The sequence below is a fragment of the Maniola jurtina genome, chromosome 1 (assembly GCF_905333055.1).
Source record: "Maniola jurtina chromosome 1, ilManJurt1.1, whole genome shotgun sequence".
Lineage (NCBI taxonomy): Eukaryota > Metazoa > Arthropoda > Insecta > Lepidoptera > Nymphalidae > Maniola > Maniola jurtina.
Window position 1 is genome coordinate 14,290,103 of NC_060029.1, and position 24,477 is coordinate 14,314,579.

The following is a 24,477-nucleotide window of genomic DNA, read 5'->3' on the forward strand; positions in this document are numbered from 1 at the left end:
AACGCCACTAAAATCGAAGTATCTGAAGACCCTCTAGAGTCCTTAATTAAACTCAAGGCACGTAGCACTCCTTGATTCAGTTCCCCCGGGCGTCGACCCCCCACCCCCCCTTCCTTATGGACCGCTTAGATTTCCACCCAGCCGGTAGTGTGGACGGAATTCTCTAAGACTTGAATCTTGTACGAAGAATTGGTTTTGAGAGATTGGACAGTTACTTTTACTTTGTTTTTACTCTGCACCGTATGATTAACTCGTTTGTTCAGTTTTTGTTTTAGATGAATTAATACTATTAGGTACCTAATTTTTGCGCTTAGATTGCGATTTCATCTACTGCACGTAGCTTGAAGATTTATCGAAAATGGAACTTAATATATCGATCGATTTTAGACTTGCAAATATATAGACCGGTGATTGCCCAGTGGTTAACGCCGGCATCCTAATCGAGAGGTCTAGGATTCGATCCCGGACACGTATCTCTAACTTTCCGGAGCTATGTGCAATTTAGTAGTTATCACTAGCTTTCACGGTGAAGGAAATCAGCGTGAGGGAACCTGCATGGCTGAGAATTCTCCATAATGTTCTCAAAATGTGTGTGAAGTCTGCCAATCCGCACTAAGCTACTGTGGTGGACTATCAGCAAAACCCTTCTCATTTTGAGAGGAGACCTGTGGTTAGTAGTGGGCCGCAGATGGTTTGATGATGGTGGGTGTCATCAAAAATGTGTGTCAAGTCCCCGGGTAGTAGACTATGGCTTAAACGGTTCTCATTCTGAGGACGTGCTCTACGTCGGTCGCTAATAGGTTGATGATAATGCAGGTTTAATTTAATTTAGGTTTTGGTATGGGGTCACTGGAGTTAGAACGCGAATTTTTCCTTTATGGGGTTAGATATATTAATTACTAGCTGTGCCCGCGACTTCGTTCGCGTGGAATAGCTCTCAGTGCGCTTTATATAGCAACGGACGCTCAGGCGCGAGGCGTGTAGTACGTACTCTGTACGTTAAAAATGTTCGCCGTGATTCTTTAAATTGACATTACTTTTTTATTTATGAACCGATTGACATGAAATAAACACTAAATGTTAAGTGAAGCTTACTACAATATATTAATGAAAACCGTATCTAAATTGAATAAGCCGTTTCTGATATTAGCGTGCACAAACACACAGACAAACAGACAAAAAAAAATTAATTACAATTTCGGGTTTGGCATCGATATAATAACAACCCTTGCTACTTTTTTTTATATTTCCATGTACAGACACCACTTTTCTACAATTTTATTATATGTATATAGATTATATTGGCAAAGCATATCACCATAATATGGTGGCGCGCTCTTGGGTAGGCCTATATCCAACAGTTGATTGATTGATATCACCATCCAGCATATCGTTAGGTACTGTCAAATACAAGGTAGAGGCTAATGGTGGAAACCGAAACAAAAAATTAATGTCGAAAACGGGCATCTTCTATAAAACACTCATCATTCCTGCGTAGGTACATATTCAAAAGCATTTTTTTAAAAACGATTAACAAAAGAAATCTTGGTTTTCAGTCTAATTTTCGAGTAACAATCGTTTTCACTGCGAATTGCTCCTTACGAATCCAATGACGCAATTAGAATTCGCTTTGGGAACTCTTCAAAATGTCTTTCTGCTATTTTTACGTCGGGAAAAAGCCTTTAAAAGTAATCAGAGAGTTGAAAGGAAAAGTTAAGAACATTTGGCGCAAACGTGCAATTATGAAGTGTTTTATACTTTTAATTTTGCCCAGGAATCTTTATCCGATGCTAATTTCTCTACAAATGTTTGCAACAAAAAAATATTCGCTTACTAGAAGTTCCAATGATTGGTAAAACTGATTATCGACTTATTATTTCAAATACTTAATTTAAAAAAAATATGAGAAAATTATTAGGTAATAATATTCATCTGTATTTTATATAGTTATTCATGTTAATCTTGATTATTTTTACTGCAGTATTAAAAAAAATTATACATTAGCAAAAAAATGTATTAAATAACAATTAAGAGTACCCAACAGGCAAGCGCAGTATCGTAATCCCCTAATTGCATAACAATGCAAACCAATTTTGCAAATGCTTCTAAATTCTTCACCGCAGAACAAACCGCAGTCGGGAAGTAATGGAAAAAACCAAAAAAACGGGCAAGTGCAAGTCGGTTTTAGGGTTCCGTATATAATTATGTTTTGGTCACAGTTTACAAAATACTTGATGGATCGTTATTTTTAGTTGTTTAATGCAGTATATGGTAGGTACTTATTATAACCAACGGCAACGGCCGAACCAACGGCATTCCGAAGCAGTGGTAGATTATTTTGACGATTCAGAAGCACTTGTAAAAGTTTAATTGAATAAAAATATTTTGAATTTGAATTTATATACCGAAATATCATATTTCTAACTAGTTAGGGTTTGAGATAGAACCTGTCACTAAATTGGTCTAAAACTGACAATTTTGATGGCCTCCTATTTCAATATTTATTTTTAAGATAAAAAGAACAAAATATATATTCGTACTCTACTCAAAAAGCTCTAGTCACTGATACTCTACATGCTAGGGTAAGAAAAAAAACATTTTCCGGCTCCTTTTTCATGGTGCACCTCTGAAAAACAATTTAAATATTCGGTTCTGGGTCAACGTTTTACACCAAATACCAAAATTTTAGGTTTGTAATACATTTCGTCTACGAGCTAGAGACCTGTCTGTGAGACGTAGATAGACAGACAAAATAGTGACATTAAAATAGCTCCATTTTACCCATGGCTACGGAACCCTAAAAAGGAGCTAGAGGGAGAGAGAAAATTCAACCGCTTTGTAATTATAGCGAGAGCTAATGTGCCTCTTGTTTATTCCCTGACTAATTAAGAGCAGGAAGAGCGTTTAAAAAACACCTCGAGCATTTTGAAAATCAAACATTCATGAAGCTCGCCTAAGCACTTTGGATGATTTTGCTTCTACTTGTCTGTTAAAAAGCCTATTTTTATCTCTAATCCCTTTCAAAAATGGATTTGAGTTTTTTAATTTCTTTTTCTTTTGTAATTATGACTGGGGTGTTGCAGGGTGGCTCTGTTGCGCCTAAAATATTAAAGTTCTTTACAGATGGTTATATACTTGTAGTAATACATCTATCTAATAAATATTAGCTACATAGAGTTTTTGAAATACACTACAAGAATATTGATATTTTATAACATACTTTGAAATGACAGGAATATAACTATTAATATAGTTGAAGACATATCGGTAAAGATTTAGAAATCAGACATAGATATTACAAGCATTCATAACTTATGGATCTTAATATTATTTCTAAGAGCGATGAGTTTGTAGAATAAGATACGAAATTTAGTAAAACTAAGCAGTAAGGAAGAGATTTTGGATAGTAATACAAATGCAAAGGACGAGTATGTATGTAAATTGATTAAACCGAATGATTAATTAACTTAGAACTACTAAATTGAAAATTACCGTACTAACAGGTAGACAGTAGAGAGCAGGGGTAACAAAGTTCGGGGCTCAATTAGCGTCGAATTAAACCGGTTCGGAGAGAGGTGACAAATCGCGGGTCGCGGTCCTACGTCTTGACGTTGACTAATCGCTCCCCATTTAATTTAGCTGGCGCAATTATAAATAAAATTTCGACGATAAATTGTATGGTGGCACATTAATCAACAAGTTGAGACGCTGATTAAAATGCTGTTCGCGCAACTATTCGCTAAGTTGATATTGTTAATAATTTACACGTGGATCAAGGAAGGGGGACTGAGTTTGGAGGATGCGGTTGCTAATGGGTGGAATTATGTGATAAGTGTTATTAGGTAACTGTATCTTTGTTTGCTAGATGTTTTCAAATGATGTATCTATGGATTATGAAATTTTTATTCCATTCCATTCCATCAGCCTGTAAGCATCCGCTGCTGGACATAGGCCTTTCTAAGAGCGCGCCACAGTCCTGAAATTTAGTATATGTAAGTATATTAAAACTAGACAAAGTTAACTTAGCAAAATTTCGATCCCGGGCACGCATCTCTTAACTTATAACTTTTCAGTTTTGTGCGTTTTTAAGCAATTAAATATCACTTGCTTTAACGGTGAAGGCAAACATCGTGAGGAAACCTGCATGCCAGAGAGGTGTGTGAAATCTGCCAATCCGCTCAGGGCTAGCGTGGCAGAATATGGCCTAAAACCCTTCTCATTCGGAGAAGAGTGAGCCGGCAATGGGTTAATCATGTCATGTTGAAACTACTTTTTAATCAAAAGACTTCATAGAATTGCTGTGATTATATTTTATAGGAATTAAATCCATTTAAATATTTGTTTCGAACAACTCAGCGTTAAAGGTCAAGAAGAGAGTCTTATGCTTTAAACCGAACATATCAACACGGAATATTTATATGATAGTAGGTACACTATGGGAGGTTATATAAAGTAAGAATCAATGATAAATACGAGTGATTAAATGCTGTAAAATTACTCATCTATGTTTCCAAACCATTCTAATCTTTACCTTTCAGTTTCGCTTAAGTTACAAAGAACCTCGCCTGAATTTATTCACCGACCCATAACCTATCTACAAAACTCTATACCTCCGTGAACATGTGCCACGATAACTAACCCAACCTTAAATCTTATCTCTCAGTCACGCTCCATGTCTCAACTATCCCCATCCCTCTCCCACCCCTGTAAAGCAATGAAAAGTGAATCTACGCCTGAATCACGATTCCCACCCTCATCTTAAATGAACTGGGGTGCGGTAGGTGTTTTCATAGGTATGTTGAAAGCGTTCCCGGCGATCTCAAGTACCTTGTTTACGTTACATAAAAGGAAATTTCTCGATGAATCTCTGATAGTGCTTAGCGTTGTGAATTGCGGGTTATGGGCAGGACTGGGATGAGTTATGTTTCCACTTTCAACATAGGTGCTTCAACAAGATAATAAATTATTGCTAAGGTATTACTTCCTCCAAACTCCTCAGTGCTTGAAGACTAGTCTTCATACAGTGAGTGTTGCAAGTGATGACATAATAGACTTCAGACATGGCCTCAGGGTCACTTAGCGGACGATTGAGAGAGTTATACTTGGAGTTTCTCTACGTGATTAAATCATAAATGAGGAGATCCGTTGGATAACCAGAGCCATAACCATCCGTTGAAGCTGAAGTGACAATGGACACCGTACGGGTTACGTAGTTCGAAAACATGATAGACGATGGGGTCCTAAGGTGCTAGCAGCTAGCATGATGATCTCGCACTGAAAAGCGCAGCGTTGGAAGACTTCCCCACTAGGTGGACAGATTACATCAACAGTGCAGGGAGCCGCTGGATTCAGGCGGCGCAAGACCGGTGGCATCAGTTTTTTTTTAAAGGTACATTATGGATTAAAATTGTTCGAAGGAACCAAAAAAAAGGAAAACAAACTACGTTATATTAAAAAGATTGTTTTGAGTCGAGAGTGATTTTCATCATAGCACAAGTTGAAGTCTTATAATAATGTCGTCCTATATTGCTCATAATATTATGAAGAATTTCATCTAAGATTGAAGACAATTACTCAAGATAACCCGCCATTCTATTTAAGAGGCGGTGTTTATCAAAGCGGCAACACTGTCACAACATCTTAGCGCCCCCGCCATAATTAATGCACATTAACACCTAAGATGAGTTAGGGCGTTTTATAATAATCGCGGGAAGGGAAACGGGGGCGTTTGTGGTGGGTTATATAGCGATTGTGTTACTGACACACACGGCTTAAGTGTGTTGCGAGCATGAACATCAGAAGTGGGATAAGTGTAGTAAAATATCTTAATGCTAGGTTGTGTCTTAAATATACAGCTCTAGTAATTAATAAGATGATTCGCTCAGTAATAATTCTGTTAAGATTCAAGGGAGAAGAGAAGCGATGATCTTTCATCAGATTTCTTGTGAGGCTTACAATTATATTAATGCACCTAAGATCAGTTAGGGCGTTTGCAGGGGCGTTTGCAGTAAATTATAAAATTCTTATTCTAAGATTCGGAGAACGGATCTCCTCTTAGAATGATAAAGGTTGGCCTTAGACTATCACACTGGCCAAGTCCGAATGCGAAGTATACCATACTTCATACATGTTTGAGAATATTACGGAAAATGCTCAGGTACCTATGCTGGTTTTTTCATGATGTTTTTTTCTTCACTGTTTAGCAAGTGATTAAGTTTTAATTGCTTAAAACGCACATAACTCCGAAAAGAGGACTAGGTCTTCCGACTAGAAGATTAGGTTATCATCGCTTTGTATGATAATATACATCGGTTATTCAAACTCAACGACCGTGTGTAGCTGAAGCCCTTCATGAATACAAGATGTTGCGGTACAAAGTTTGTTGTTTCGTTAACACTTAAGCCGAAGGATAAGATTCGCCGAGGGTCATACCGAATCCACATACAAGATAACCCCAAAACTATTTGTGTGATTTTTATAACAATAGCAACTAGAGTACTAGAGGATAAAGGTAAATATGAATTTAGTTTCAGATAAAACTACAATTTGTAAACCTGGGTCATCCGTGAGGAATATTTTTATGCCCTACAAAAATAAATTAGCACAGATCTTTAAACGATATAGAATACACGTAATAAACAGCAGACTTATAAAATATGGCTAAAAAGATATTAGAAATTAACAAAACTTCTGTCGTCCGGGGTTTTACCCAAAAAACATCTCTAACTTTTCGTGGTCATGTGGTTTTCAAGCAATTAAATATCACTGCTTTACAGGTGAAGAAAACATCGCGAGGAAATCTTCATAATATCTAAGAGTTATCCACAATGTTCTTAAAGTTTTGTGCTCTGTAGTGGGCCGGCGATGAGCTGAGATGATGATTAACCAAACTACATACAATTTCAGCACAATTATGTAATACTAAATTACTAACTTAGACTGCACAAACTTTCAAGTTAGCTAACCCGACATTTTATTTATTCTTTAGTATGGACCAGAAAAACTCCTAATAATATGCCAAGTTATAACCAAAGAGACATTAATTTTAAAAAGCTCCGACTTACAAATTCGAAAGCTATAAGAAGTATAATAAATAGGTATCGTAAACTTGATAAAATATGTGAGTTAAAAATTCTATCAAACGACTCACTTCAGGGGGAAGAACGAATGAATAATTCAGAGTTCAGACCCTTGTTCCGTTAATAGTGACATCCAGTTTAAGGGATGAAGCCCTGTTAACATAGACTACAACTTCGAAAAGATCTAGGATTATATAGACCTATCTAAATTTAGATGGATATAGAACATTTCATATATACTGAAACAGAAAATAGTAGAAATGGCGGATTAATAAGTAAGTGATTTCCGAGCCAGTGATTTTTGATCACTAATTCCACATTTATTAAAGTTACCCGTACATTCTAATAAATAAATCGACTTACCAGTATGTATATATGTGTGTTTCTTCATATCAGACTTCTGGTGGAACCGTTTCCCGCAGTACTGGCAAGGGTACGGCCTGGTGTCCGAGTGGATCAGCAGGTGGGTGGACAGCGTACTGGAACGCTTAAACGTCTTGCCACACTGCTTGCATTCGAACACTTTCTCTACGCTGTGGACAGCCCTGTCGAAAGGGTTGTCAGTTTTAGTGCCTACAGGGATTTGATGCCACAGAATAAAAGTACAGTAAATCCAAATAAGATGAATGATTTTTTTTGAAGACCATAATATAATATAAATACACAGAACATAAAACCAAAGATAACAGAATCTTAAGTAGCTCTTTAGCTCTGGAATAGCTGTTATCTATTATTCGACTTGAGAATTCAGAAAAAAATAATACAGGAAAGTTGTTCGGTTTCAGTCGTAGTACATTTTAAAGTTAATCTTTATATGTATAAAGTAATTTGTTGCTGAACTGAAATAAATACATTACAAACAAATTGCTAGGAAATTGGCAATGGACATTGATTCTTGTAACTGTGAAAGAGTCATGATATGTCCCTGATACTTTGGGGTAATATATGCGAAGTATTGATGAGAATAATAGATACATGAAAGGAGATGAAATAGAATAATAAACTATACCAAAAGACTCACCGATGTTGACTAAGGCTGATTTCGTGTCCAAAAGTCTTACTGCACAGTTCACAGGCAAACGGCCTCTTCCCGTTATGAGATCTCCTCGCATGTACCTCCAATCCATGCGGAGTACTGAACATCTTCTCACACTTTACACACGAGTAAACATCTCCTATCGGCAATGGTCTGGACAAAGGACTTGGAGCTCCAAGAACAGCTGCTCTTAATCTTAACAGTTCTGGTCCTGCAGCCTGCACTGCATGAAGGTATAAGTTGCTGTAACTCCCCCATCCTGGTAAACCAAGACCGCCGTCTCTTAAGAATTCCGTAAATGGTAAAGTTGGGTACAGAAATGGTCTTTGAGGTTGCACTTTTGGGGCATCTGGTCGTAATAACGCACTGACGGAAAAAGCTTCGGAGCGTTTTAAAGGTGGGGATGAATCTGGGAGCCTTCTAGGGGACGATGGAGGGGAGTCGACTTCTAGTTCTGGGGATGTTGAGCGTATGGATCTGGGGGAATGTGAGGATGGTGCCCAGCAGGGGCTACCGCATCTGGATGTGGGGGAAACGTCTTCGGCTCTTGAGGTCTCGTTGTTATGTGATTCGTTGTCTTCTTCGTCTGTCCTTTCGCCTACTAGCCGGTTTATGCCGAATTTGATATCGTCTGAAAAGAATATTTTCTATATTAGGCCATCATCAAAATAAATAGTAGGTAAGTACCTATTATGAAGATTTTGTCTCGTTGATAAGTAATCAAATTTTATAATTTATTGATCTAGGTGGACGAACGACATTAGGCGAGTCGCAGGGACACACTGGATTCAGGCGGAACAAGATCGTGACTTGTAGGAGACCCTACAAGAGACCTGGAGTCTATCGGTTGCTAATGATAATGATTTTATTGATCACGTTATGAACTTTATAAAAAGAGTTACAATAATGCATTACGACTGTAATCTTACGTCTCTATTTTCAGTTTTAACATTGGCTGTACAACTTTTTCTTGAATAATTTAGTAGTAGAGGATTTATTGAATAAATAAACATACTTAGGCCAACGTGACGGAGTTGGTAACCCTAATGAACAGCCTCTTTACAAGAGAAACCAACAAAAAACATTATTTTAACGCGTAACCCTAAGGAACAGCCTACTTCCACAAAAGATCAACAAACAAGAACTCTTAGGGTTGTCACAAAAGCAGCTTGTGGGGAAAATGTAGCAGAACACCGAATATGTTTTGCAGTGGGCGCTTAAAGGGATACAATGCAATTCGCTATTGTTTGGCAAAAGAGCACAAAGGACCCTGAAACGCCCCTAGGCCAGTGAAAAAGCGCAGGTGCCACACTTGTCGCTCCCGGAGCAAGGGTTGCCACGCGACCCCTTTTTATGCGGACTTTTACTTTCAAAAGTCTATTTTTGGTAAGAACTTTGAGCAAACCTTATAAATAAAAATATGTATAGCAAAATGATAACTGTACCTACTATTTGAAACCGGCGTCTTTGTCCGTGTGGGTATAGATTTTTTTTAAATCCCATGGGAACACTGTGATTTCATGTGGGCATACAAGTAAAAAGTAGCCTAAAGTAAAGTAGTCCAGGCTGAAAGCTATCTCTGTAGCAAATACATGATTTCATCCAGTGGATATAGGTTTTTGAAAATTCCATGGGAACTCTGATTTGCCAGGATAAAAAGTAGCTTATATCCATCCTTGGGATTCAAACTATCTCATGGATGGGATGGGCCGTGGAAAACTAGTAGACAGACACACTTTTGCATTTATAATTTTTGCATGAAAACATACTAAAATTACAATGATATGACATTATTTTTTTATAACCTGGGCGCATTTGGGGCGTGTAGCTTTAGGTTGAATGTTACGTAGATGATAAAGTGGTGTTAATTATTATCACCACTATATCATCTTACCACTCCAACAACTGACTAATACATAGTGTAAATATTACCTACTAGATGATGCCCGCGACTTCGTCCGCGTGGATTTAAGTTTTTGAAATCCCGTGGGAACTCTTTGATTTTCCGGGATAAAAAGTAGCCTATGTGCTAATCCTGGATATTATCTATCTCTATTCCAAAATTCAGCCAAATCCATCCAGTAGTTCTTGCGTGAAGTGAACACACACACACACATACACACACACACACACACACAAACTTTCACCTTAATAATATTAGAGTGATTTTGAATAAATAATTTGAATTTTGAATTTTTATTTACTATAGTATTTTATACTCAAAATTTCCTAAAATGCGTAGTGTTTTTAAAAGTATAGTAACCCTAGTTCCGATGAAATGAGCCGTATCATGTCGCAGAAGCAAATTGACTTTCATCTGTTCTACCCCTCGCCCAACCCCAGTAATTAACACTTGGGGTCGGAGGGACCCCGGACCCCAATCTTTTTTACAATTCGCTAATCCGCGGGCGCGAGTCAACGAAACTAGAGCGTACAATGATCCTACATTGTTAAACTAAAGTTTATTTAGTTTGTACACCGCAAATTAATATAATAAAATATTTAGAGTTCAAGTTTACCGACGGAAGACGGTTAAATGTAATATTTTAATATATGTTTTAGTTTAAGTTATATTTTATTTTATTTCTGTTATTATGACAATTTTTTGTCTATTGGCATTTTGATGACCACAGAATTAGATGATCTGTAAAAGTGTCTTCCAAGAGTTCTCCACATAAACAGAGTTTAATTCCTATTTGAATGTTAACCAATTAATTGAAATTTTGTAGACACGTTCACAAAATTAATAATATGTGAGACTGCAACTGTGGGTGTATTTTGTAATATAAATACGGATAATCTATTTACGGAAATCTGAAAAACCACAAACACAAATATTAACTTGTAGAACGTGTCAAAATTTCATTTACTTTTAGGAGAATTTACTCCGTTTGTAAGGGCAGGCACTCTGAATACACTCTTATAAATTAGTGTATAACTCCTACATATACCTACTAGGTAATTAGTTTTGTAAATTACAGTACGAAATTGAATAACACTGAGGAACTTTCAATGGAAAAATATTTTCTTCTTACGAGTGGTATAAGGTCATAAAGGTCAGTGAAATCATTAATAAAAGCTCATGGGCAAAATGGTAAGTAAAATTGACTTACAATACGATCGCGTCATTTGCACAATACAAAATTATCATAAAATAGTGCAAATGACAGAATAATCGATTGTCGACAATTTTCTCCATGATAGAGCCTACCTAATAAATAATCCACAGATCATCAAGAAACCATCAGGGCGAGCTCACGCGGTCCCAAAACAAACATCCATCTCACCGAGACAAGTTCCACTAATGAAGAGCGACCCCTATGTCTGAAATGCTGCAGCTGTCCGCATCCGGAGCAGAACCAATCGAACTGTTACGGACTTTTTGACGACCTCTATAATAGCACAACACTGTGTGCTTACCATGTCATAAGTACGAGACTGGGTTTGAATTTTCATTTGCGTTGGATTTCAAATACAGTCTTTTTTCAAAATTTACTTAACAGGTTGTCATTTTATTAAAATAGACCATGAATAGACCATACGATTTTCAACAAATAACAATGGTGCTAAACAACCAAGAAATTACAGATAGATTAAATATTACAACCGCTCCTCAAATATTTTTTTTTCGTTTCTAGTCTAACCAAAACTTTTGTCAATAGGTATAGGTAAAATGCTAGATATGGCAAACTTTGTAATACTGAATTTGGTTTGAACTTACGACCTTTCAAATTACAGTTCGTTCTTATATCATTATTGAGCCTCCGGGGTTTAGGGTTGATAAAATTGTATTTTCTAAATTTATCGCAGTGCAGAGAACATGCTTTTGAATAAACAAAACTTGTTCAGTAAAGCTTGTAACGTTTGATTTGTACAGCATATAGTAATTTGTAGAGATGGTTTATACAGGTAGCATGTGAAAAATCAAATGAAAAGCCTTTTCGTATGTGACACTAGCTATTTTTAACCTAATTCATGTCCTGTGAAGAATTACAGAGCAAAATCTCACGAAGTTTAAAAATTAATATATTTAATTCCACTTAATTCTTTATATTTTTTAAATTTCGCGCGCCGATGGTCATTGATCTGAGCTAAGGGGCAAAAATTGCGAGCAATTAATGGTCGTAAACCAAAAACTCATTTTCCGTGAAAACCCACCTGTGAAAATATCAACTCTATTATTGATTATAATTCCTAATGAAATTAATGTAGCAAACAATTGTAAGCTTGTGCAAAAATTGATAAACCACTTTTCGCGATGAATGCTTACAGTATTTGTAAAAGAAAAAATAATTTCACCAAATGATATGAAAGTAGCAATAATGCCCATCTCTATTACTAAACATCAGGTGAATTGCAATATACCTGCCATATATAAAAAAAAAAAAAAACAATAAAAAGATCGGTGAATTCGGGGATGATTTTGTCCCATTTTACGCTCAGTCCCTTGCAACAGCCGCAGTTTAGGGTTGCCTCCGTACACTTGTTTGTTTGTCCCCCACGAGTTACGGGGCTTTATTACCCCATAGTATTTATTACATATTAATGGTTATTTAGATTCATTGTTCCCCGACAGTATGCTCGAATTCATGGCCATGCGAACTGTTGAATGGGACCCCATTCAGGGTAATGGGGTGAACTGTAAGGATGGTTATTATTGGGCCCCATTGTACTGTTTTGTAATAAGATAATTTAAGTTATTTGAAGTTTTGATTATCATGGGTTTTCTGTACAATGTTTGCGAACGTGGTGTCAATCATTTTATTATCATTATTCCAGCTTAAAAAATCAAAATATTGAAGAATCTTTCTGCATCGTATTTCTCGTTGCTGAGTTCATATAACCCTTTATTCATACAATGGTGGAAGTTTCCTTGGAATAATAATGCAGCGGGTTTCCAAATCTTTCCACACTCAAATAAAAGGACGAGATTTGTTTAACGCGGGGTTTTTTTTTTAAATTTTGAAGATTAGCGCTTGGCTGCAATCAGACCTGCTGGCAAGTGATGATGCAGCCTAAGATTATCGTCACATGTTAGTGATAAATAATAATCGGGACTTAACGTGCTATTGGGCGCGTTTGGAATCCTCGTAGCTTTAGTTTTAAGTAACGTAATTAATTATCACCACTATATCGTACAAGTCTAACAATTTGGACCATCAAAAGGAGTACAATTGTACCTACTTTGAATAAATGATTTTGACTTTGACTTTGACTTTGATTGGAGGAAACGAAATGACCAAATTCGGACACCCTAAGTCAGTCACCACCTACGTTGCTTAACCAGGCTGATTGAAGAATTTCTATTGGTGTTAGTAAATTCTTCTACACTAATTACACGTAGGTATAGTCATACAAGCAAATTCGAGTGACAACCCTTACAATAATTCACTGTAACACACAGAAATAGCTGGGCATCTAGTTATCTATACTAATATTAAAAATATAAAGAAGTAAAAGTTTGTAAGTTTGATTCTAAGGGGTAATCTCTGGAACTACTAAACCGGTAAAACTAAACTTTCACCAGTAGAAAGCTACATTATTCCTAAGTAACATAGGCTATATTTTATATTCAAAAAATTAGAGATCCCTATGAAAATTGTAATAAGCTTCGAACCGGGGCGGTTCGCTCGTATAAATATTGTACGCTAGTATAAAGTTGGTATTCCAAGTTAAATCCAATAATGGACGATTCCATTACAAGTTGGTTTCCTAACAAGCGCAGTCCATTCTAGGCAAGGCACAATCTAGTTAAGGCTTTTTTGCAAACTGCATTAGCACTGTTGCTTCACAGTTTAGTAACCATACAGTTCCGGAAATAACATTTTTGTGAAGAGCAATGGCTATGGCCCTACAAGCAAACAGGGTGCAGCAGGTTTGATTGGAGTCTCGGATAGTAAATATTTACACGAAGATTTATCGCAAAATTACCAGTGTCAGTACTGTATCACTGTTGCCAGTACGTACAGTCAAACACCGTAAGTCGCTTGGCACCTTAATGATCATATTCGCGTGGCACGGTTATGCACATGCGTTAGTTGTGTGTGGCGTGTTCATAGAAAAAGGTCATAAGTGCGACAGATTTTTGATGCAATAGTTTCGCGGAATTGCTGCTCGAATTCTGAGGCCGACCATACCTACGTATGGAAAATGAACATCGCCACATGGATTTTATTAAAAAGCTAAGCTATTGCTCGGAGAATGAAATGTTTAGGACCAACACATAATGAACTAACATAATCTAAATAAAATAGACAGTGGACAGAAGATATTTTGAACGCAGTGGTAGATTCACTTTTTAAAGCACTGTGTAAAAGTATGTTTGAAAAAGAAAAACTTTCTATTCTATCGAGGTCTATACTAAACATAACGTTGCAAATTGCGATGGCATGGCGATTCAATCAGTGGAATTATGACGATGAAAATAAAGAAGGGCTATTTCTGAACTGTATGATAGCTAAACCGTGGGTTGCATTTTATCCAAACAGTATACCAGCCACTAGTGTCATTAGTTAGGCGTCGTTATTTCTGCGGCTAATGCAATTTTAATTATAAGAGGCGCGCCCGCAAATTGCGCAATGCATTTTGAGTGGGCATCAAAAAAAATCCTGGAAAAAGATGGCTTTTATAAATAGCTAATGACTCTTGTACCGAAGCTTTCAGTAAGCTCTGGGCCTTGAGTATAAGTTTTTACTTAAAATATATTTGTGTACGTAGTTGATTGGACACGTATAGCAATTTGCTTCCTCGTTTCTAATAGGAACCGCTAGGATATGAAACGCCCTTCCGGCATCAGTTTTGCCCTCCACTTTTAATATGTGCCTTCAAGTCAAGAGTGAATAGGCAACTTCTAGGCAAGCGCGCTACATCTTAGGCTGCATCACCACCTGCTAGCAGATCTGATTGCAGCCAAGCGCTAGTCTATAAATTAAAAAAAGAAAATAGGTACATTAGCTTTAAACTGATACCTATTTGGTATGCAAATTGCAACTCGTGTTTCGAAACGCGACCGCGGCGTATTTTTAATTTGCTAAAAGCTCGATAGGATAACAATCTGAGGCTCACCGTGAAATTATTGGCTATTTTCTCTCTGTGTCGTTTATTTTACGTTTTTTACTTTTTACTTGACCATTTTTAGGGTACCGTATAAAAAGCAGTGAGCGGTGATAGCTTAGTGGTTAAGACGTTTGTCTTTTATTCGGGAGTTCGGGGGTTCGATCCCAAGCACCCACCTCTAACTTTGGAAGTTAATGTGCTAAATATCCTGAGGAATGAGGAAACCTGCATGCCTGAGAGTTTGTCCATAAAGTTCTCAAAGGTGTCTGAATCTGCCAATCTACACTGGGCCGACTATGGCCTCTAGTGGCCATACTCAGTAGTGGACTGGCGATGGGTTGCTCATGATGTGTAAAAATTGTAAAAAGGAACCCTATAGTCATTTAAGCTTATTTCAGTAACTACTAATGCTATAATCTGGAAATAGTTTTGAAATATTAATAGGTAGGTAGGTACTTGCCCTCCATATTATTAAGACGGAATAATTAAAAAAACTTTTCAAAAACAAGTTTTTGACTAGATCGAATGGAATATTTTATGAAAAGGGATTTATTTAGATTTATTTATAAGACCCTTAGTTTTTGAATTTTGATGAAAAATGTCACAAAATTCCGTTCGGATATAATTATCGATACCTATAAGTTTGCAAAGCGAACTTATCTTTAGTTAGGTTCGAAGACAGAAAGGTTTCAAGATCCTTACATAATCCTGTAAGGAATTTACCATGACACGTGAATAGATCGAGAGGGCTATAGATTATGAGTTAATATAAAAGATGCGAAGTCACGCTGTAATCGTTAGTCAGGATTAGAGGTTGTAATGAAATGTTTAATAATGATCCGACTTATATGGGGAGCGTGACAAATTCCATTTTTAATAAAGTGTTTGGGGTAACATAGACCCCCATCGGCACGACTGGTGTTACATTTTTAACCCCCGACCCAAAAAGAGGGGTGTTATAAGTTTGACGTGTGTATCTGTGTATCTGTGTGTCTGTGTATCTGTGTGTCTGTGTATCTGTGTGTCTGTGTATCTGTGTATCTGTGTATCTGTGTATCTGTCTGTGGCATCGTAGCGCCTAAACGAATGAACCGATTTTAATTTAGTTTTTTTTGTTTGAAAGGTGGCTTGATCGAGAGTGTTCTTAGCTATAATCTAAAAAAATTGGTTCAGCCGTTTAAGAGTTATCAGCTCTTTTATAGTTTTCTTGTAGAAAAGAAGGTTAGTAACCGTTAGGTTCATAATATTATGTCAATAGACAAATGTCAAGCTGTCAAGATGGACGTTGCCTAAATACATAATTATTTATTTGAAAATGATGTTTTGGAAAACTCAAATACTTTGGATCGTCGGGGGTGTTATAAATTTTTAATTTACACTTGTACCTATTGATTTTGAAATAAGCAACTGTATCGATTAAGTAGATAATTTTGATATTTAAAGTGAAAGATTTAAAAAAAAAAAAGTAAAATGAGAAAAAACCGGTCAACTGTGAGTCGGACTCGCACACGCAGGGTTCCGTACCATCGTACAAGTAATAAGATTTTAATTATTTTTTAAAATTTTCATGGCAGCCATTTTAAATTATTTTCGGCACTAGAAATACACAAAGTTTCAGCTCTCTACTCTACCTATTAGGTTCATGAGATTTAGACTGCAGATAGACTGACGGATGAACGGACTGATAGCAGAGGCTTACTAATAGGATCCCATGACACAATTCAGGTACGGAACTCAGACCTGGCGAGAAAACTCATTCGCATAGTTCCCTTCACATCTGTTGATCATTGCGCATGCTCTAGAGTCTAGGATTTACGTTAAGAGTATGAGAAACATAACAGGTACTTAGTGCGTGTATGGTGCGTGTAGGGATTCTTAAAATATTTAGGTAGGTAGGTACAACAATTTTATCACAGTTAGGTCCCTACTATCTAGCTACTAATATACGTAATTACGGTTGAAATGTTGCGCTATCAGTGAACTTACAAAAAATAACTTATAAATCAAATGTTATCATTCGGTTTTAATATCTTTTATCAGCTCTAACAACACAGCAAATCCTATTTATCGGCACGGATTAGCCAAATCTTAGATCGTAAATGACGAAACCATTTTTTTTTAAATCCTTGTTTATGAAATACTTGCCTAGGTTTCTAGCACAAGTTGAACTTACTCTAAATAAGCTCCATAAATTAATAAATATATTCAGTGCCCCTTGAAAACTCTGGTTTTCAAAGCAAATGACATTTGTTTTCTTGGAAATTGCCAGTGAAGCATCAGAGCGCTGCATAGGGATAGTATAAATCAATACCAGTTCACGACATTTCAGGAATTTGTGACAAAACATTGACGCCACAACGACACTGGCAGGCGTCAAGTGTTCCTACATTTGAAGCTAGATTATGAATCGCCTATTTTTCTTTGATTTACGTCACCCATAGCCTAATATTTGACATATCGTCGATTCAGGATCATACCGAGAGTTCCCTCACTCTAGTTCATCAGGCTGTACCTATTGTAACAAGTGTAAATTAAAAATTTATAACACCCCCGACAAGTGAAGGTTACAGTAACTAGAAAAGAGCTGATAACTTTCAAACGGCTGAACCGATTTTCTTGGATTATAGCTAAGAACACTCTCGATCAAGCCACCTTTCAAACAAAAAAAACTAAATTAAAATCGGTTCATTAGTTTAGGAGCTACGATGCCACAGACAGATACACAGATACGCAGATACACCGATACACAGATACACACGTCAAACTTATAACACCCCTCTTTTTGGGTCGGGGGTTAAAAAGGTAGTAACAGTAAAAAATAATATGTCTGCCATTACACTTAAATTCACGTTGGGTTAGTAAAGTATGCTAATTATATTAAGCTAGCTGATGCCCGCGACTTTGTTCACGTGGATGTAGGATTTTTAAAAATTCCGTGGGAACTCTTTGGTTTTCTGGGATAAAAAGTTGCCTATGTCCAATGCCCATCTCTATATCGGGATCTAACCTAACTCTGTACCAAATTTCGTCAAAATCGGTTAAACTGTTAGGCCGTGAAAAGGTAGCAGACAGACAGACAGACAAAAACACTTTCGCATTTATAATATTAGTATGGATTTCCACTAGAAATACAAAGATTTTTTATTTAAATTCAATGATGTACCTGTTTAACAAAAAATACTAATATTTTTGGTCATTTCATCTATTCAAATGTGCTTTTTAAAAAAAAAATGTATTAAAATCAACCGTTTTATTAACGCCGAGACAGAACTCTAAAAATCATAAAGAATTATCGCAAACCTCGGGTCTAATCGAGTAGGATTTCTCTCACTAATCCATTTACTGTGCATTAATCAAAGCTATATTTTGAAGGTCTTCGATAGGTGAGATTAGCGTACAACAGTATCAAAACTGATCCATTTATCTATACAGTTTTGTTTGGGAAGTGACGTTATTTGTTACTTGTAATAAAATTAAGACTGTAAGCTAATAAAAACTTATATAGATATCTACCGACCACTGGTATTTAAGAATGGAATTCAAAAAATATTGGCTGGTGTATTTTGAGATAGTAGGTAGGTACAGTAAAGAAAAATTATTAGCTACGGAATCTACGGATACAGAAAAGTCACAAGACAGCATCATTTTCAATCGGATTATTTTTAACCTACTTTATTTTGCAACTATGTCATTAGTAATTAATAATTATATTATATTTTATAGTAAGATGAATAAACTGCATTATTAGGATTCCGTACCTCAAAAGAAAAAACGGAACCCTTGTAGGATCACTTTGTTGTCTGTCTGGCTGCTGTGTCTGTCAAGAAAACCTATAGGGTACTTCCCGTTAACCTAGAATGATGATATTTAGCAGGTAGGTAGGTCTTATAGCACAAGTAAAGTAGAAAGTCCGAAAACTGCGAATTTGTGGTTACATCACAAAAAAAATTAAAATGTGTTTCAATTTACAAAGTAAGATAAGTTCTATACCAAGTGTGGTATCATATGAAAGGGCTTTACCTGTAAAAGATTTTCATTTATTTTTATGCATAATAGTTTTTGATTTATCATGCAAAATGTCGGAAAAACATCCGAGTACGGAACTCTCGGTGCGCGAGTCTGACTCGGACTTGGCCGGTTTTTTTTTGTCGTACATTACTATAATGGAAAACTCGCGGGTGGTTTATAGTCAGGAAAAAATTCATAAAAGCTAATATTTAGGTATATGAGTAAAATATGTGTATCTAGTGGTAATAACTTTATTTCGAATACGGTTGATAAACACACATTGCAAAATCATGAAAATTCATACTGTTAAAGCGGTTCCGCACTCATCCGATCCAAGTCCGTGATAGGTAATACGGATATGAAAAACTCGCACCGAACTCAGATATTGCTTACGCACTAATCCGATCTCTGACCCAAATCCAAGCTATTCAGTGGACATCTTTCACATATCTACGTCAAACGACCGAATAATCCGAAGCACATCTGAAATATTCACCGATTATTTGGAGAGAACTCAGATGACGGAAGTCGGAGCTAGTGCGTAAGCTGCCATACAAATAGTTCTATGAGAACTTCTTCGGAACGCATTTTCACGGATTCGGATCGGATGCAGTGCGTAATCGCCCTTAGTACTATTGCAAAATGGCTGCAGTCAGGTGATGCATGATTTAAAAAAGAAATGATACGATTTGCAAGGAATACAAACACTAATCTAAGATTTGCGCATCAGTTCAACAAGTCACAAGCATATTTGCATTGACAGCTTTTTCCCAGATAAGCTTGATAAATCTTGGAGCGGCGAGATCTTAGGGACTTCAAGTGTTGTCGAGAGCTGGATTAAGGAGGCCATGCCTTGCCTACGTTCGCTCACGTCATACGATTGATACTAGATATCGGGTCTTAGTTGGATCCTAAAATCGTTATATTGGTGTGAGATAAGCAGAATGGATGGATTTTGTGTGATATTTGGTTTTAAGTTAATTATTATTATTTATTTTATCGTCATATATGGGTTTTTCGTCAAAATATACCAACTAAGTATAACAGTAATTCGTAGTCTGTCAGTGAGTAACAGATTAAAACGTATAAGTACAAAGCAGGTAGTATTAAAACTGAGCAGGTGTTTATAGGTATTTAGTAGTAGGTAAATACGCTTTTAGGGTTCCCAGATATTAACTATTTTATCGTTTCTCCCTTCTAAAGCTTGAAAATCCTGTTGGGAACACGCCTTGCCGGTTTTATTTAATTTAATCAAAGGTCGAGGCACCTCTACATTATCTCGGCGGCGCCTTTGTATGCGCCCCGATTTCTCTCCGATGTTTCCACGAATTATTTGCTGAAACAATAGCACGTTTCATGTTTGTGACTGTTACCAACTTAGCGTCACCAATAACCCAGAAATACTCACTCCGTAATTTCCAAGACATAGAGTTGAAGGTTGTGCAGCATTTAGTTCCTCAACAGAAGAGTTAGGTTTGTAAGATTCTAAGCATTGACGAAATGTCGCCCGCGGCATCTTTGAGATTAAATTCTCCCTCAATAATCGTTAGGCTCGCGCCTAGATTTGTGATTATGACCACTTAACAAGGTTTAATGAGTTTTCTCAGTGCAAAGTTTGCTTTGTGTCAATATAATTCTCAAATCATTGCAGCAATTGACACCGTTTCTTCAATGTGCTTTTTGTGTTACATTGACTAGGAATTAACTGAAGGACTGTAAAAGCAATAAAACCTGTAAATGTTCAAACATGATTTTTTATTGCAATTGCGGTTTAATACTCACATAATTCTTTTTATCAAAGCTACTTTGACATTGACCTCTTTAGTTTTTTGGGTCCTAAAAATTGTAAATTCATATTGTTATTTTAACAAAATTTTCATAATCTTATAGGTACTTGTTATACAACAAAAAAAAAAAATAAGCGCGTTCCTAACAAATATTTATGAGCTTAAGAGTGACCACCCGCGGCTTCCTCTTCATCATTAAGGGATATACTTAAATCCTCTTTGTTCCTTATCCCACGGGAATTTTAGAAATTCTGATCTTACTACATGTCTACATTATAAAGGAAACTGTGCAAAATTATAAGTTATCAGGTCTAAAAGTTTGGGCTGGGCATTGGTGAGTCGGCCAGGGAGTCAGAACCTTTATATAGATTTCAAAACATAAGAATTCATAGAGCTCTGAAATAAAATTTTCGTATAGCTTGGCAATAAAGCGTATCGTTGTTAAACAAACTAATCATTTCATAGAAACAAAACCCCGTAACAATCACGAAACCCTTAACAATTCAGAGGGCAGACCCAACTCGATTGTCATACCGCCAAGTCACGCAAACTTTAAACAAGAGGACAATGTCGACTTTGCCACACTTGGCCAAACAAAAATGTGAATAACGAGACAAATAAAGTGCTGGGGCGATGTCGTGACGGTGCCACTTGGCAAATATTGACGGGACTTGGTGTGCACGAATAGCCAACTTTTGATTGATCGGGGTGTAGTTGACCACCTTATGTTTAAAGTTCTATGAACTTGCAGGGAGACATGCAGTCTATTTATGTTTGAAATATCCAGAACTAGAGGATGCCCGCGACTTCGTCGGCGTGGATTTAGGTTGTTAAAGATCCCTTGGGAACTGTTTGATATTCCAGGACAAAAATATAGGTACCTATGCCAATTACAGGGGCGCAAGCTACCTCGGTATTTAGGAATTCTATATATTCGGTCTTTAGGAATTGAGAACTCTTTGATTTTCCGGGATAATAAGTAGCCTATATCCGTCCCCGGGATATAAGCTAACTCTGTACCAAATGCCAGAATCAGTTCAACTATTGGGCCGTGAAAAGCTAGCAGGCAGGCAGACAGACACACTTTCACATTTATTATTTTTGTATGGATGAGTTAGTTATGGATGTCAGTAGAACAAAATCTTCAATATATCTGCCGGTAATAAGGTACGGAGCGGAAACGATGACACTGACATTTGGCCTCGACCACAAATTAAAAGTCGCTCAGTACTTACGCTATGGAGCGAGTTCTCTTGTGAATCTTATCTGTTTCAGGGATAAAATCCGGAACGAGGAAATTCGTAGAAGAACAGAATGGACCGACTTAGCTCACAGGATTAGCATGCTGAAGTGACAGTGGTGACATGTCTGTTGACGACCGATGGGGCAGATATTTTCTGCAATGGAGACGTACCAGCAAGCGCAGAATAGAATAGCTGGACCGATGACCGGAAAAGGGTGGATGGGGAAGGCCAAAGATCGTGTTTGGAGGTGTGTTCTTGAAAAGTTCTATGTCCATCAGTGGATGCAGTGCTGATGGATTGGATTGAATTGGAAGTCAGCAGAGAAACAGATTTTCTGCAGGCTTAGAACCAAAGTTTGACCGGTACAATAGGATGAGGCCAGTCTTTTGGGTTGTTTGATTCCGCCCACCTTTCCTCGTTTCATACATCTACTAACACCTTTTTGATTGGAAATGCAGTTCTAGGAACGAGTATCAATACTGTCTATTCAAAAATGAAATATTGGAAACTATTGCAATTGTTCCCATCTTATGTTTCAATGTTATGATTTGTACGAGTAGGAATTGAGTACTAATAATATTTTGTCGATTCGATTTTAAAATATCACCAGCCAGATGATAAGGATATGAGGTTTTTTAAATTGAGAGAGTATTTATCTAAAAAATTATACCTATTATGGAGATGTATATTTTTCGCCTTGTTCATAGGTTTATCTATTACGTTATGTTACATATTTTGTAGATTATAGTAAAACTGATTATATTGTACTTATATACCTAATCAGCTGATGGTAGCTGAGGCGATTATAAAACCATGTGCACACTAGCAACCAAACTTGCAAAAGTCTTCTTTGGTAAGATGTGCATGTCAATTGCCCTGTGTAATTGCTTTATTTATTGCAAGTTAGTTTTATACAAGTTTTAGAGCTAAAACATTTTTTTTAAATCGACGTTGCGATCATGACAATGACAGCTGACTCCTGCAAGTTTTATTGCTATGTTTCTTTCAACTAACAGATGGTTTGTGGAGTAGAATGCGGGTGACAGTGGGGTGGGTAAATTCCTTTATTTCATGTCAACTGTCAATCTCTCGAGGTGTCGCCAAGGTCTGCACGCGTACGTAGTCGAAATTCCATGGATGCGTACGAAGCGATTTGCTCCTCGTTTCTAATTTGAACAGCTAGAATATGGAACGTCCTTTCAGCATCAGTTTTCAATATGGGTACCTTTAAGTCAAAAATAAATAGATATCTTCTAGGCATACGCGCTCCATCTTAGGCTGCATCATCACCTGCCAGCAGCTCTAATTGCAGCCAAAGCGCTAGTCAATAAACTAAAAAATAACCGTCTCGTAACTATCGCCCTACTTCACAAGCTGTCTCAGGCAGGTATACCTTAAAGCAGACAATTAGTTTAACTATGATAAAACTTTATCCAATATAATATATTTCATTATTCTGATGTTAAACAACTTCCCAATTTTTTAGATTCAAAAACCGATTCCTGGTAACGGTTAGATATATTATTATAATGTTAAACAATCCATACATTTCAAACACGGTTCGGTGTTATCTCGTAAACTAATGTTTACTTACAAGCGTACACATGTCCAACTCGGATTTACAATGTGCCAAGACCAGGGCGGTGGAGGGTCAACAAATAAAATTTAGAAAATTCATCTTAAAAATAAGATGCATTATTTGTATAGACATGTCGCCATTTTTAAAAGGTTCCAGAGTTAAGAAGGTGAACTTTAAAATCTGTCAATATTATCAAACTCTTCAAACTGTTATCGCCAAAGCAAGTGGATAGTATTAGATAGCTATTTTTAGATGTTGGATTTTTGTCGATTTAGAAGTTTTCAAATTGTATATACTGCGTAGGGCCCTATTGAACGCTATTGGGGGTTGGAGGATATTTGGGAAGGCTTGATGAAATCAGGGGCAACAACTTCCTAAGAGTGATTCCAGTGAGGTTCAAACTATGGCTTTTAAAATGGTATGGATTGGTTGGAAAACTGAGGCCTTAGTAAGAATCCGCGTCCTTGTACGATGGTACGAAACCCTTCGAGTGCGATTCGCAACTGTCCGGTTTTTTTTTTCATTACTCTTCGAAGTCCCTACGTTACGCTCTAAATTTTTTTGCTAACCGTCCGCTTATCGCCGATAACGAAAATTTGTGTCCGATACATGAATTACAACCATCATAACACGAACGTTTTAACTGTCGCTATCGATACCCGCAGCTTTGTCGCCGCCGACAGCAAAT

The 24,477-nt window shown here is 36.9% G+C and overlaps 1 protein-coding gene across 2 annotated transcripts in view; it reads right to left on the reverse strand.

Annotated features, from left to right (window-relative positions):
• Positions 1–24,477, reverse strand: part of LOC123865201 (zinc finger protein Gfi-1b) — an 80,204-nt gene that overhangs the window by 25,411 nt on the left and 30,316 nt on the right. The window contains exons 3-4 of one of the 2 annotated variants that reach the window (XM_045906089.1): positions 8,101–8,746; positions 7,443–7,612 (exon numbers count right to left, since the gene is read on the reverse strand). In XM_045906089.1, coding sequence (XP_045762045.1) covers positions 7,443–7,612; positions 8,101–8,746 — 816 coding nt within the window. Of the gene's footprint in view, positions 1–7,442; positions 7,625–8,100; positions 8,747–24,477 lie in introns of both variants that reach the window. The other variant, XM_045906081.1, reaches the window with a different exon arrangement.